We start from the raw sequence: 16,634 nt of genomic DNA on the forward strand, positions 1-16,634 counted from the left end.
ATTGTTGAATGATCCTTGGGCACACTTTGCACAAAACTGTAATAAAAAAACATTTTTTTATATGTAGCCACAAGGAGTATTTTATTAATGTATCACATGTTTATATAAAGAGAAGTGACTTAATAAATATAATAGAGTGATACTATTGTGGAGTAGAAGTATGAAGTAGAATGAAGCATTGTCAAAGCATGCGTTGCTCTGTGAAATAAACACACTGCACACATAATCTTTTTTTTTATTTAATCCATTTTAATAAATAAATACAGAAAAATAAGTTCATGGCTCCGTAGAGACGTGGTCCTAGTTATAATGCAGGTCAGTAGACACAGACACGCTGAGGAGAGACAGGCTGCAATCACACAGGATCAAATAATGGGATTTTATCCCTCTTTTGCACAGATTTGATGCTCCTACGGTTGATGAAATATGAGCAATTAATCAGATTTCACGTGACAGCCGCTCCTTATATAGGCGAGGACTGTCTGCTCACAGGTCACGAGTTAAAAATCCAATTTGTTGTACCCGTGACACTGCAGTGTCTGACGGGATGAAGCTCTGTTTACTGAACTATAAAGAGGAGGATGTAGCTTATAGTACAGCTTTGGCCTTCTGTTACTCTACAAATCTTTACTCTTCACGTCTGAGGTTCAAAAGAAGGAAAATGCAGTTTACTCATAAAAATATAGGAACACACAGAGGCATTATGGAAAAATAATACCATGCAGAGGGACTCCTCGGCTACACGATAACATATCTCTCTTACTTTGGTCCAGGTGACCAACAAGTCCATCCATCGACCCCAAAATACTGCTTGTAGAAAGCTACAATTGTTGTACTTGTGTGCAATTCATCATTCAGTGGGTTACCTCAAGGTACAGTTACACAAGAATAAGGTCCTGTCCGATCCAAGACACATGGAGGTATATTGTGATAAATAACAGTAAGAACATGCACAAAGCCACATATCTCTTCAGAGAATTTATATCTTTGTCATATTATAAAAAAACAAACAAAGAAAAAAATAAGGAACTTTATATCTGCACATCCAAAATAAAACTGTTATGATCAAATACTGTACTATTCAAATGTTCAGAATAATCAATAAGAATATATTCAAACACCATGGAAGACCCGCATCCCAATTAACGATCACTGGTCCTATAAACAGTATCATACAGGATGTTAGGACAAGTCATTATAGCAATAAGACTTTAGGATTAAGAGGAAATCATATCATATATCATATATCATATCATATCATATAATAACAGTCTCAGTCTTTCTTTTATATGACGTTTATATAAAGAGCTTTTAAACCAACATGAAAAGCAGGTTGTGCAAAGGGAAGAGGAAAACGAGAGCTACTCTGTAGCAAGAAGCTGGTTCAACATTTATTCTAATTCATCCATTATAAAATATGAAATCATGGATCTACTAATAGAATATTCTCACCTTAGAGTTTTTTCTTTTTTTTATATTTGTTTGTCTTTTTACTGTCAGAACCCAAATGACACAGTGGCCACATACAGTATGAAACCCTTTTAGATCATTGTAGGCACCTTTTGAACAAAAAAACAAAACAAAAAACAGACTATAGCTTATTCAATGAAAAAAAAAGTCTATCTCTTGCCTGTCCTCCTCCTTTCTTCAAGTCTCTCCTGTACAGGTATAGGGTCAGTAATGTCTCTAAGCTACAGTCCTCCTATTGTAATTCTACGGTCGCTCCTGTTTGCAGCAGCAGCAGCATAACGGATGAGGTTCTACTAAGTCTGACTAACTGTGCTGTACACCACCACCTCCAGCTTATCACAACGTTTGATTACATGAGCACAATAAACCGAGTGTTAGTAGGTATGAAGCTGTACAAGTCCCATCCTGTACACTTTTGTTGCCGAGAGCTTTTTTCTTTTCTTTTCTTTTCCTGCGGAGCCCCGAAGTCTGAGGTCTTGAGCAGCGGGGGAGGCTCAGCGGTTTGCCACTTCACAGGGTCTCTGTTGCTCACTAGTCAGCCACTCGGCGAATGTTAAACAGCCCGTGTCGTCCCTTGTGAGCAGAGAGCGTCCCACTCTTATAGCACATGGCAGCAGTTGTACTGAGCCAGCGGGAGGATCTTGGGCTTGTTGTGCGCCGGTAGGTTGAAGGCCAGAGCTTTCTCGCACAGAGGGAACTGGAAGAGTCTCTCGCGCAGCTTCAAGCTGTGTCGTTTCCCCGGCTCTGCCCTCGGCGGCGCTGCAGCCTCGTTGGGTTGCGTTCTGTCCGTAACGAGGTCTTGTTGTCGTGCTGCGTCTTCCTCCTCCGCTTTTTCCTCGTGTCCTCCTCCTCCGTCCGTTTCTGTCTTTGGCGCCTCTTTACAGTTCAGGCCGAGTCTCGCGGAGGAGGAGGACACAGCGGGGGGTTTGTCGTTGGTCGTGTTGTTGTTGTTGGGCTCTTCTGTTGTCGTTGTCGTCCCTGCGTCTTTTCCTTCCTCTGCAGCAGTCGTCGTCGTCGTCCCCTGGCAACACGGGACCACCAAGCCAGGCAGAGACGACGGCGGCGCTTCAAGAGTCTTACTCACCGACTTGTCTCCGTGACCGAGCGGTTGGTCTGAAATCACACAACCGCCGTCTTTTTCCTCAGTTTCTCTTTCTACCTCCATGTTGTCGTCGCCTGCTGCTTCACCCACTTCTTCCTCGATTGTCTCGTTGTCGTCTTCATCTTCTCCTCTGCAGACTTGATCATCTGCTTCATCGCCGGTCTCCTCAGCTGCCTCTTCCTCTGGTTCCTCTTCCTCCTCCACAGGTGGCAAACTGTCTCCCTCCTCCTCCTCTTCCTCTTCCTCCTCCTCCTCCTCCTCCTCCTCACATATCTGCTGTAGTGCAGGCAGGTTCTTGGTAAGCTGCGGCTCCTCGGGCGGCGGCGGACGGAGGGTGTAGCTCAGACTGGGCTGCCACGGCCCGGGGAAAGGCTGCTGAGTCGGGGGCGGCCTCGCGGCGAGCAAGTCCCCGCACTCGGGCACTCCTAAGCGGGGAGAGCTGGGAGACAGAGCCCCCGAGAGCCAGTGCGGCGGCGCCTCCGGGCTGAGCAGCGCGTTGTCCAGCCCCTGCAGCCAGTGATGAGCCTCGATCTCCTCGAGCGAGGCGCGGAGAGACGGATCCTTCTGGAGCATCCTGGAGATCAGACTGACAGGGAGGAAGAAACTGGTTAATGAAGATATAAGACGAAGGGTCCTCGCTTTACATGATCGGAGCGATCAGACGTTACATCTGATGCGGAGAATGACCTGATTCAGAGCCGATCTGGGTCGTCTACTCTCCACGCAACCCGACAATGAATGTTACTTGAAACCTGCAGGAGTTTAAAAAGTCTCAAAGGCTTTTCTGTCCCACTCTGACATCAAACACACCGTCATGTGACCGAGGGCTAATTCATTTGACGAGCGCAGGCAGGGTCAGATGTTGATTCTTGTCGCCTGGTAACCTCAGCTGAGTGTGACGGTGTTCATTCAGCAAACTTTTTTAGAGTAGGACCTGCATGTAGATACAGTTTTTGTTGTTTTTGTAAAACACATGTAACCATCACTGCTGCTCTTTTTCTCTTTTTTTATGTTGCAATTCGCACCACACCGACTAATCTGGTGTGTTTCGGTTTTTATTAAACCAAAGATTGTGGTCGTGTATATGGTTCATGCTCATGTTACAAGATAATATTGATTATCTCTATATTTGTCTCCTAAGACTATAACAACCACATGTCAGTCGGCTTCTTAAAGGGATACTTCACCCAAAATCAATAATTCACCAATTTTCTACTCGCCATCATGCCAAGGAAGGGTTTGGAGAACTTTCTGAGTCATCAAAACGCTTTTGGAGTTCCAGGAGGGGTCTGGCTGGCAACGGATTTTTATATAATGGCAGTGGATAGAGTTCACTTTTGAATCGTCCAAAACGCACACTATGAAACATCCAAATACCTCCATACTGCTCGTCTGTACTGACCCAAGTGTCCTGAAGCCGCCACATGAAAAAGTTGTTCGGAAAACATTAATTTGATCTCTGTTTTTAGCCTTGTTGTTGTAGTAGTAGCTCCAAGTGGCTGCATGAGATTTGCTGCGAGATGTTCTTCCGTGTTTACATCAAACATCCAATGGTTTACAACGATGAACGAACATCTCGCAGCAAATCTCGCGCATGCGCACAAACACAACAGAGCCACTGGGAGCTACTGCTACAACAAGGATAAAAACAGAGATCAAATTAATTGAGCTCTATCCGCCGCCATTATATGAAAATCCGTTGCCAGCCCCTGGAACTACAAAAGCGTTTTGATAACTGAAAGTTCTCCAAACACGAAATTGGAAATTGGTGAATTATTGATTTTGGGTGAAGTATCCCTTTAATACCCTGTGACTTCCTCTCCCTGTCTTTGAGACTCATTCTTGTCAGAAGATGCGACTCTTTGGAGAAACAGCTCCATAAATATAAAATGAAGCATAATTTCATTTTTAAAACGGCTGCGTAGTTTCCTAAAATAGTTCTAGACAGGCACTGGAGCTTTTAGCCGTGGATTAAATACACATTTGTGGCTCTAGTTGAGTACAAAATACCACTCTAATGATGTCGGGTTGACTTGAATGAACTGCACTGTGATGTTAATTTGTGTTTTTACCACTTTTCACCGAACCCTGTAACCCTAACCCCGACAGGACCGATGCTCACTCTGCTGTGAGAGGACACATGAGTACATCTGGGTTGTGTTTTGTTTCAGGGTTGTGTTTATGTGCCTCCGACAAGACTTGAAATACTGTTTAAAGATTCAGGCCACAGATATTTTTTTGTATAAATGGAAACAATAGCCAGAATTTGATAGATGCATCGCACGCACTGTTTCGTGCCAAGAAAGTATTGTACTGTATTTGCAGCAGGCTGGAAAAAAATGTCAGAGACAATTAGGACACTAAAATTATCCAGTGAAACGTACGTTAATGAGATGATTTTACAGTCAGTGGCTCGAGGACACCGCTCGACGGCGAAAAAATCTCAGGCAGAGAGTAAAGCCTTTAAATCTAAAATAACCCGGTTACAAAAAATAATAATAAAATGTGTGTTTTCTGGTTTTGTGTGCGATCATTCGTCCGTATTACTCACTCTCTGCAGTCGTCTGAAACATGCTCCGGGATGGAGTAGCGACAGTCCAGAATCATGACGAGGGTCTCGCTGTCGTTGGTTTCCTGGAAGGGAGGGACGCCGCACACCAACATGTAGAGGATCACCCCGAGAGACCAGATATCTGGAACACACACACACACACACACACAGAGAAAAAGCACCAAAATTAGCCCTAAATAGCAAATCATCTCAAGCCTTAAAATAGCAAACAACCCCTCTGCTCTATGAGCATATTTAGAGTAGCTACTGTGCGTTCCATGGTTCATGAGGGATGTTTTAAAATATTTTTTTAATTATTTTTGGCTTGGAAAGAAAAAATCCGGCCTTTTTTTCCCCAGAGGCGGCCTACAGATGAGATTTAAATCTGATTCTGTCGGACAAATCTACATAAAAGGATCAGAGTCATTACTCATTGATCCCATCAGCGAAATTCTATTTTCTGCTGCTTCCTCCACGTCCTCGAGAACGGAGGTCAGAGGTCAGGGTGAGCAGACCAGCACTAAAACACTACAGTCTGCATCCTTGATGAGTGCTCACCGAGGTTATTCCTTTAGAAAGGTGAAATAACATAAAGAGAAAAGTGCTTGAGTAATGTCTGGATGTCCGGTTCGACTTGTAGGAAGTGTAGACAGCTGGGTTTTTATGCACATTTACACACGCACACACACACACGCAGGCATCCCGATGTACTGACAGTGTGTTCTTTTCCCGTCTCCTCCCTTTCCTTCCCTTATCCCCTCTCTCTCTCCCCCCCGTCCCTCTCTTCACCCTCCTTCCTCTTGCACTCATGCAGATGCAGTGAGAGGAGGTCCATGTGAACCGAACAGGCGAGAACAGTGTGGCCACTTCAAGGAAACACACAGAGACACACACGTACACACACACACTCATGCACGCACGTATGCATGCGGAGGAAAGGGAGCTGAGGGCTGAAGGCCATAACAAACAGAGGGCTTGTTGTGGTGTTGTGCTATTCTGAGAACGATCCTACTTTCCTCCGTCTCTCCTTGTGTTTCTCCCAAACACTGGAGACGAGAACACAGCACGCTCTGTTCACACTGTGTGTAACACCAAAAATACAACACATCACATGGCTAATAAAACGCCGTCTCCGACCCCTAATATCAAATTTGTTTCATGAGTCAGTTAAAGGTCAGTGGCGCCGCTGTGTGTCAAGTCAAGTTTCAACTTATAACCTCATTATTTTTTTATATTTTCTATTATCATGATCTCCAGATAACACGTCCTAATGACGTCCACTCACTTTGTGCAAGCTGCTAACATGCTAAAACTAAAGATAATGAACACATGGATCGTTAAACAGCAGCATCTCTGCATGTTGATGTTATCATTTATCCCAAAGCATCACTCAGCCTGCACACGACTCACTGTCACAGCACTGTGACTGTTGACATTTGTTACACTGGACTGCTGACATCCGTGGAAATCGTATTTGTGGCACACAAACCATGATATTCCTGGTTTATTTTGTTTTGTTTTTAGAAAAACAGTGGCATCAGCAAATCTTTCTGAGAAATTACACACACACACACACACACACACACTCGATAAGCATTAGATAAGAACATCGTGTTATTGTTGCAGATTAGTTCAGACTATTTAAATCGACAGATAGTACAAAATGTATGCAATATGTTTCAAAGATCAAATAGAGAGATTATCCTGCAATAATATTGAGTTGTATTAGAAAACATTTATTTGTGTGTAAATCAACTTTTCCATGAGATTTTCCTCAGCAGATCCGATACCTGTCCTACAAAGTAACAAAAGTCAAGTAAAGTAACAAAAAACCAACACTAGTTACATTCAGATCCGAGTCCATCACATGTACCAGTCCCATGTGTGACAGGCATCCAGCCATTGTCCCACATTATACTCATGGTGGTCTAAACAAGAGTCTCTCAGTCTTCACCATACAATATGCACTCACATGCAAACGCTCACTTCAGTCTAGAGAAACGTTATGCAACAGGGAGGAGAAGCCACTGGCTGCTGGGAGTGTGCTTTTCTCTACTCGCTGGGGAATATCACACACTCTCACCACACATTAGTGTTCTGCTGACGCTACACACACACACACATACATAAATTCACACTGTGTGTATAAACCAGTTGAGGAGAAGTTTAACTATAAAAGAGCATGGCGAGTGATCCGTTTCTCTGGCACGGCCGTGGCCCCCGTTTAGGAGCCGCCTCCTTTGAAGTGCGCCACTTCAAGACTAATACGTCATAAAGGGTCAACAACGCGACCCCGCTCCAAAGGGTCCTCCAAGTTCACAGAGAAACATGCAGCGCTTTTTCTTCTTTTTTTCCTTTTTTTTTGCCCACTTTTGGACGACAAACCCAGAATATCTCAGCATCCTCCTCTGCACGGAAACCACTTCGTTCAATGGTGCATTAAGGTCATCAGCTGTTGACCAACTCTCACTCTGACACAGTGGGCCAGATGCAGCTGAATTGTGCAAAGAGAGCGACATTTCTTTTAACCAATGTTGGCGTCATTAGGACTATTTTGAAACTCTTGTCTAGTGACACCGGATCAGGTGGAAATCACACCCCAATCTGCTGAACAACGCCTTATTGCTTGGGAATCAGTGACACATTAATCCAACACATGTCTTTTTCAAAATATCGTAATATTAGAGAAGGGTAATGCCACTTGAGGATTAAGTATTGAACTTTCATAGAGTTGATGGGACTTTATTCTAAAAACACATATCTAAAAAAAACAAAACAAAAGGTCAAATCAGTTCAACACAGGACATGATATCCTCAAGTTTAATCCCCAGTGTGAATTTATGTCCAAAAGTACAGGGTCTTCCATTTTTCCATGATGCAATTTGATATTTGAGAATATTTGAAATCCAAGAGACATGAAGTCCGATGATCTCAAAGTTTTTTTTGAGTTTGTGTTTATCTGTCAACTGAGTAATATCAACCATGATGAGTAAACTGACCGTTGTGTGTGTGAAATTGGTGGAGTGCCAGTTTCTTTTTTTCTTTTTAAATAGAGAAATTATTTAAAGTTCGCCCTTTTCAAGTCGGAAGACAAGATGAGTTTCATATCCTCTCCATCGCCCTGAGAAAACCTTTACACATCAGGAAGCACACAGTGTACAAAGGGCTTGATTATAATCAGTGTTGAGCAACTTTCCTCCCGAAGCGATGTGTCTGTTTTTGGATTTTGTTGCTAAGAGAGATGATTTGCTCTGTGTTATAAGTTAGTCACTTACAAACACTGTGAGAGTTTCCAACACGCCTGGTGGTGGTGGCGGCGGCAAACTAAATCTGGGCTTCTCTAGCTTTGGAAAAAAAGGGCTTTATTTATATAAACAGTCCTCAGCCTTCAGGTTGGTATGAAAACACTGACAAAGGGGTTTTGTCTGGAAAACCTATGGTTGTGCAGCGGCTCCTTGATCTAAAACGGGATGTTTATGGGGGACTGTCAGTGTTGCTGCTCCGAACTGGCGAACAGGCAATAATCTACCCTGGAGCTAGAGAAATGAGTGGTGTATATAATGCGGTGGCCAAAGAGGAAGCATGGAAAGCCATTACTCTCAATGAGTCTTCTTGCTGTGGTTCAATACTGAGCAGCACATGCAGAGAGCTCTAACCCAACTTGACCTCAGCCTTCATTAGCGAGCTGAACTTATTCGGTAGCAAACCTCCAATTATTGTTTTGGAAGGTTCTTTCTTCCATTAAATTCAATTTTTGCTGCTCTGAAAAATATAAATGTGATGAAACATTATCTGATATCTGAGAATTTATTTTTCTCAAATGAGCTTCAGGGTGATTTTTTGTGCTAAAACCACACACACACACTACAACAACACTCGACGCTGTTTATAGCTCAGAGTGTAAATCCAAGTGTGCAGCTGACGCCCAGAGGGACTTGACAGTATCTGTCACATGCATGAGTTCCTCCTGCACAGAACATACTCCACCGATTCCAGCCCTGCTCTCCTTCTTCCTTATCTGACATTTTATGTAACCTGTCGCCCAGAACAACCTCTGCCTCCATAACTCACCAACCTACAACATACCATTAGCTGGCCACCACAATGATGATGATGATGATGATGATGATGATGATGATGATGATGATGCCCTTCAATGGCTTAAAGTAATTTCCTCTGGTCTGTGAGGCTTAGCCTAATATTAACACTCACACTTGAAAAACTGTGCACACATGCATGCATGCACACAGTAAAGGGCAGATATTGCGTAACTGTGCAAAGTGTTTATCTTTGTCAAAGGCGAGAGAGACCCTGTGGACCTTCCTGTGTCTCCTCCGCATCATATGACTATCATCAAACACACGCACGCACACACACACACCTTTTCATACACCAAGACTCTCGGGAAGCACAGTGAATTAAACAGCAGTCGGTTTATACCAGACAGAAATATCAAAGGGACACAGTGTGTGGAGACGGGTTTATGAGTCACCTTACTAAGCTGAGATAACTAGGGGACATCTCTTCCTCTGTGTAGCTCAGGATTAACAACCACACAAATATAAACACACACACACACACACACACATTTATATATATCTATATATTTGTGGGTGGGTGGTGGAAGTGTACATTTCTATCGCAGTGATGACATAATCATGATATCCACAGGTTGAGTCATGTAAGTGTAGAGCAGAACAGAGAAGTGCACTCAAGTTGAAGCGAAGCAGAAAGAAATCTTTGAGGAGGTAATAATAACGCTCACAAATGGATTTTAATGGACAGCCTTCGTATGGACGCTTTTAGAAACAGGAAGTAGCAAAAGAAAAAAAAAAAGGGAACTAATGCAACTCATAAGTCATGTTGAAGTTATGGATGCATGTGAACAATGTTTCTTCACAGCCACTCCTTTTCCTCTTCATGCTGTGCCCTCTGGTTAGTGAAGAAGAACAATCCCACAGAGGCTATTACACAGAAAAAAGAGATGTTCTCTGAAAAATGGGGGAAATAATAATAATAATAATTCAAGGCCTCTAAGTTGATTAGATTTCACTTTGATCCTTCTGCAACTCCTCTCTTTCCATAGGTTCGTCCACACTAACACTGTGGATGTCCTTCAGCCGCTCGCTGTGCAGCCAGGACGCATTTGTATTCAGTGTAGATGCGTTTGTAGCCACCAGAAATAAACAGCACCCAAACCCCCTGCCAAAAATCCAGCCTAGTCCAGCTTAACCGATAAGACCACCGACCTCCCTGAAGCGCACATACTGTGTATTTATATATATGTGTGTGTGTGTGTGTGTGTCTGGGAGGCGTAAAAACCAAAGCCCTCGGTGTTCCCTCTGTTTCTATAACGTCAAATCCCACAACCTGTCCGCAGGCCTCACCTCTAATGTCACATGATTCCCAGCTTTTTATAAACAATGGGGCATGATACTCTTTTTTCTGTTATCTGCCTTTGTCTTTCTCTCTCTCTCTCTCTCTCTCTCTCTCTCTTTCTCTCTCTCTCTCACACACACACACACACACGGAGATATATAAATGCTTGCGATGCAGTGTAAGAGCCCGGTGGTGAGCTGAGCTGCAGTGTTTGGTTCCACTGCAGAACGTGCCCACTTGGCTCATGACTGGCTGGCTCGCCGAGACTGACCCAGATACACACACTAATCCTATACAGACGTACACACACACACACACAGGGGCACAGGCACACACACACACACACTAACACAGGGGCACAGGCATACACACACAGGGGCACAGATAAAAGCAAGGACAGACAGAGCAGACACACAATGAGACACAAAATGATACATACACAGGGTCAAGGGGACAAATGCAGCCACACTGAGTCCACACAAGGAGGTAAAGTAATGAATCTGCACACACACACACACACACGCACACACACACTCAGGCAGGCACAATAACACACAATGAACTCGAGCCTTCCAGCTGATCTTGGCATACGGACCATTTGTGGTGTTTGGCAGTTTGTTGCAGCTGTAGCCAAACACGATCACATCAAAATAAATCTCCCTTGGCATTAACAAAAAAAAAAACAGCAGCTGATGAAACAGTCTCACCTTATCTTTACTTCCTGCAACTGATCGTGTTGGGTGATCAAAAGCTAAATGGACGACGTTAAGACTGTTTTGTCAACAGCTACGACATCCAGAGTGTGTGACCTCTGGACGAGATCGAAAGAGCTCCATCAGCACCTTTCTTAATGTGATGATGACTGATGGAAAAACTCTGTTGCTGAACCTGATGAGGACCATTGCATGTGATAGAAAGCTCCACAATGAGTTGAGCAAAAGTTGTTTTTTTATCACTACAGAGAAAAGATTTTGATTTCAAAAGGCTATGACGAAAAAGTGTGTTACACATACCGGCTTATCTGGCACAATGGTTTTTGACCTTTGTAGCCTGTAACCCTTCGACCGGGCAGATGAAGATCAGTTATCATGGTTGTATCATTCCTCGTACTGTAGATTAAAGCGTCCAAATTTCGAGGAATACTCTGAGTCAAAATGTGTTTTTTGTTTTTCTGTGTTATTTAAAATCCTGCGTCCCCTTGTGGCGGTCCTGACCTTCAGTGATCAGAGATTAACCACAAAAAAACAAAACAAATAAAAATCATCACTTTTCTGTTACTTACCTACAGCTGGAGCATCGTACTCTTCTCCCAAGAGGATCTCTGGAGCCGAGTACGCCAGCGACCCACAGCTGGTCGCCAGCATCGTCCCCGGTTGGAATAAATTGCTGAACCCAAAGTCCGTCAGCTTCACCGCCCCCTGCTGGGGGAAGAACACCACGTTCTCCGGCTTCAAGTCCCGGTGCACCACGTGGAGCCGGTGGCAGTAGGCGACGGCGCGAACTATCTGGGCAAAGTGTCGCTTGGCGGTGCCCTCGGCCACGCCGCCCTCGTGGCGGAGGATGTAGTCGTAGAGGTCGCCGCCCTCGGCCAGCTCCATGACCAGGTAGAGGGTGGTGGGTGTGTCGATGACCTCGTAGAGCCGGACCACGTTGGGATGCTGCACCAACCTCATGCACCTGGTGGGGGAGAGAAATGTAAGACTTGAATATTCTTCAATAAAGAAACTCTGAATGATGATGTAAGTGTCTTTAAAATTTAGATAGGAGCGTTTTTTTTTCATTATTGGCATCGGAGTGGTTCACATAGTCTAAAATCCCTATGTCTGTTTGAAATCCCATCAAATCTGACCTTAAAACAGACTTTTTTCAGACACTTTTGTTTTTTAATGTTTTTTAACCTTTTAAAGGTCCAGTGTGTAAAATGGGGGGGCATGATATCTGCGCTCAGATTCTAGTTTGCAGCGCTCACTTGCTCGCTCGCACTCACCCCTCCCGTCGGCACAGTGACAGTGGCCTCCAAGGACAAAAAAAAAAACTTGTTTACCACGACTGGGAGTATTTCAGGAGCATGAAGCGATGAGGTGAAGATCTAAACCATTTTTACGATATGTCTGCTGTTTCCTCCTCCTTCTTTGTTTGGTTATTTATGAAATGTGAAACTTGTACTGGCTGGCTGGATTGTTCCTTCGTGCAAACATGGTGGTGCAAGATGGAGACACTCTCTAAAGCAAGACCCTTACTATGTGTATATAAGAAGAATTATAAGGCAAGAAAACCAAATAAATTTTATTTTATAGTGATTACACACTTTGACAATTATTAAACACTGGACCTTTAAATCCCTGTGTCTGTTTGAAACCCCATGATCTTAAGAAACAGATTTAAAACTGAAACACTTCCACTTTTGTTTTCAAATTATTTCTCAACCTTTTTAAAGCTCTGTCCCTCAGAAAAAAAATCTGTTACGTACCTCACTTCCTGTAAGAGGTGGCTTGTTGCCATAATGTCAAGTTTGGTCTTGTCGATCATCTTGACAGCCACCAGTTGTCCAGTGTTAACATTACGGGCCAGTTTAACCACCGCAAAGTGGCCCCTGCCCAACGTCCGTCCCAGGTGGTACAGTCCGCTGAGATCAGAGCGACCTGGGCTGCACCTGGGGTCAAGGTGTCCGTCCTGGGCCGCCATCACCTCGCCGGAGGAGTCCATGTTCGAAACAAAGAGGGGATTTGGGAGGCAGGAGGGTGGAGGAGGGGGTGAAGTGGAGGGCTGGAGGGGAATACAAAAGGTATAAAAGGAAAGAGGAGATGGAAAACAGTCAAGGCGTCGAGGTGCGGCGAGTCGCCTGGCAGGACAAAGAAAAGACAACACAATGAGACAAAATGAGTGTGTGTTGATAATTCTGGCCTTTGGCCCGAAGGGAAAAGGGCTTAAGATGAGGTCAGCTGCTGCTAATGCCTCTTCCCTTCAGGCACAGCTCCAGCAATTGACTGGTGTGTTGACATCTTATATCACAATCAGACCCAACAGAACAAGTTTAAATTAAGTAGTGAAGACTGGATTACAATGTACAGGATTATAGTAGCTACAGCGAGAGCAGTGGAGGGTAAAATATTCTTTTATTCTCTGAGATATTGAAGGGCTGTTTGTCTCTATCTCAAATAACACCCATCCAGCACAAAGATCGGCACGCCAGATCAATACTGTAACAGGAAACCATAATGTATGTGTGTTAGAGTGTGTGTGCGTAAGTGTGTGTGTGTGTTTGTGTGTCATTAGTTTTGCTAAGAGGGTCAGAAGGTGTCATTAGACCTGATGATGTCATCATCAGATCTTCCCCAGAGTAACTACAGTAGTTCATCATCATCATCATCATTGATGCAATTACCACAGTGTGTCAGTCAGCTTCATTGTTGTTTTCTTCATCATATTCACCCACCATCATCATCACCACCATCATCACTTATTCATCACAGTGAAGCAGCAGCAGCAGCAGCAGCAGCAGCATTATTGTTACCTGAACACATCACAGCATGTTTGAACCCCCCCCCCTCGTCGCAGCTCCACTGGTCCAAGTGGACACTATAGCAGCAGCAGGCCTCACCGTGTTAACATGCGTCCATATCTTTGGCTGTACACTTTCATCACATCCCAAACACCGAGTTAATCTCTCTCTCTACACTTGTGTCGCGGCCAGCTGCTCTACACTTGGTCTCAACTGCAGTCCCGAGTTGGCACATATACATGCGCATGTAGTCATCCTCCGGAGGGGAGAGGAGGAGGGGAGAGGAGGGGGGCTACTGCTGCTCCAACACCTCCAAACAAACAAACGCTGGCGGCAACAACAACAACCTCACAGACAGTGACGGAGTAAAGAGACGTGAGGACATTACAGTAAAGCAGCTGTGGAGAGAGAAAGCGAGAGAGAGACAGTATGAACTTACCATGGTTGTGAGGAATTAAAGAGCCGGCGATGCCTTCCTTCCTGTCTGTCTGTCACTCCGCAGCCTCACACAGTTTATTAAACGCGGAAAACGTCTGCGTGTGTTGTGCTGCTGCTGCTGCTGCTGCTGCTCTCGCCGCCTCCTCCGCCACCTCGTTTTCGTTCATAATAATAAAAATACTCCATGATCCTCGCGGTGTCCGTGATGGCACATACTTTTCTCATGACTGCCTCGATGCGCCCGCTCCGCAAAGAATGAGAGAGAGCAGAGCAGAGAGACTCACACACTCATATTGGCTGCAAGAAGACGCGAGCGGAGCGGAGGGGACGGAACATCTCGTGGTCGCGCGTGCACGTACGTACGCGCGCATGTCCAGAGCGGCTTCCTTGTGACGTCAATGCATTCCAACTCGCTCCCGAGCAGCAGCAGCGGCGGCGGCGGCGGCGGCGACGAGCCCAGGAAAATGAGTGAATGGCCGCCGCGGAAGTCCAAGAAATTATATAACTGACTAATGTGTGTGTGTGTGTGTGTGTGTGTGTGTGTGTGTGTGTGTGTGTGTGTGTGTGTGTGTGTGTGTGTGTGTGTAGTTTATCTCTCTAGCTATCTAAACAAATATGAGCATGGGACAATGAACTTTACCATGCCATAGAAAATATCTTGCATTCCTAGATTGAATTATAGTAGGCTAGCCCACACTGTTACTATGGTTCAGTTAAAACATAGCACAAGGGTGAATCACCCAACGTCCTCCATCATCTGTTGTTTATTGGCTCCAGTTTTGGAGAATGGGTTCTGTATAGATTTAAATAGAAGTCATTTTTAAATCATCTGTAGCCTACGTACAAGTTTGAGAGTGTTTGTAGTTTGTTTCCTGAACATATACTTAGGCACAGTCAGGGCCCCTACCCCCTGACTTTTCCAGTTTGTTTTCTTAGACGTATTATCATTTTTTATTTAGCCTACTTTGTTTTGATGCTAATGCAGCATTATGAGTATTAGTCAGGGCAGAATAAATCAGTCATACAAAGATTAGACTACTGGGGTTTTTTTGTGGGTCCTAGGCGCTGAGCTCCTAGAATTATCATCACCTTCCTCCCCTATACAACGGCCCTGCAGTTGCCTATAAAGTTGTAATCTTTTTACCCCCTTTCATGAAATGATTGTGACAATGTGATTTATTCTTGGCATTTAAAAACAGAATAACAGATAAAAACTTTATTGATCAATCTCTTCCCAGCGTATCTCTGTGGCAAGGTTTTGCTTTATCATCTGAGTAAAGGCCTTGTGAGATTCCAGGTGACACAGGACTGAAAAAAGTGACTGATTTTAAAGGCGAATAACTTTAACTTTGAGCTTTGTAATAGGCTATTTTGCAAAATAAAAAAAATAAACCTGACAAAGTGAGAAAAGGTGGTGTGACGGGAAGTTTAGTTTTCACCTTCTGCAGCTGGAAATCTGTGGAGATTGTTATTACAGTTCCTCTGACTTCTATCATTTATGCAGGTTCCTCACTTTCAACATTACTGAAACAAACAAAAATGAAATGTTATACTGAGCACAGTGTTGTCTGCTAGTGCTGCTTATTTACAGTGTTTTCTAATGAGCGAGCTGCTCAGTAAGGTGTGAATGTTGACGCAGCCACAAGTGTGAGGTGGCGGCGGCGATGAAGCGTTGCACAGTCAGCCTCCGGTGGGTCGTCATGGTGAAGATGATGTACAGTAACAACATGGTACCATCCAATCGAATAGAAAAAACAATTCAATAACCATAGTAGCTCCAACAGCCAGTCACTCTATGTTGACTATCCAAAAAGAAACCTAATTCGTCACGTGATGGTGGCTTGAGGAGTGAACAAAATAGACTACTGTGCAAGGTTGATCTCTTTTGGGTGATGTTCCCATTTATTGTAACAAAAAGGATATTTACAAACAGAAAGTTACCATGTAGTTGATATGGATTGGAGCAAAACAAAGAGCACAGGCTTTCCTCTGGCTGTTGGTAAGAACTGTGTGCTTCCCCCACCACCATCCAACTGATAATACTTTTCACCTCATTTCAATCAGCTGCTGGTGGTTACTAATCAAACAGAAATGAAACTATACTACACCCCTGTGGTCAAAATAAGGTACTTGCACAAAACAAATTAGATAATGGCTCCTACACACCAGCCCCATAATTGCGTTGGTGTGCA

General features: G+C 44.1%; 1 protein-coding gene across 3 annotated transcripts; it reads right to left on the reverse strand.

Moving 5' to 3' along the window:
- Positions 1-275: 275 nt before the first annotated feature.
- snrkb (SNF related kinase b) lies at positions 276-14,829 on the reverse strand. Of its 3 annotated transcripts, none has more exons than XM_083973646.1 (5): positions 14,444-14,829; positions 12,973-13,268; positions 11,785-12,179; positions 5,124-5,265; positions 276-3,158 (listed from the first exon to the last, which is right to left on the reverse strand). In XM_083973646.1, the coding sequence occupies exons 1-5, from the start codon at positions 14,444-14,446 to the stop codon at positions 2,069-2,071; spliced, it is 1,926 nt and encodes a 641-aa protein (XP_083829772.1). In that variant the 5' UTR covers positions 14,447-14,829; the 3' UTR covers positions 276-2,068. The 3 variants fall into 3 exon arrangements, with proteins under 3 accessions (XP_083829772.1, XP_083829773.1, XP_083829771.1); XM_083973647.1 differs by having other exon boundaries at positions 12,973-13,344; XM_083973645.1 differs by lacking the exon at positions 14,444-14,829 and adding an exon at positions 14,104-14,202 and having other exon boundaries at positions 12,973-13,344.
- Between the last annotated feature and the right edge of the window lie 1,805 nt (positions 14,830-16,634).

The sequence above is a fragment of the Trachurus trachurus genome (assembly GCF_905171665.1).
Source record: "Trachurus trachurus genome assembly, chromosome: 6".
Lineage (NCBI taxonomy): Eukaryota > Metazoa > Chordata > Actinopteri > Carangiformes > Carangidae > Trachurus > Trachurus trachurus.

What these genes read in the sequence shown, in the direction of transcription:
- snrkb (XM_083973645.1), bottom strand. Translation starts at nt 14,144, where the DNA reads ATGAAAGTGTACAGCCAAAGATATGGACGCATGTTAACACG. An exon ending in TATGGACGCATGTTAACACG is followed by an intron (nt 13,345 to 14,103) that starts GTGAGGCCTGCT and finishes TTGTCCTGCCAG; the next exon opens with GCGACTCGCCGCACCTCGAC. An exon ending in GTACGATGCTCCAGCTGTAG is followed by an intron (nt 5,266 to 11,784) that starts GTAAGTAACAGA and finishes TGTGTGTTCCAG; the next exon opens with ATATCTGGTCTCTCGGGGTG.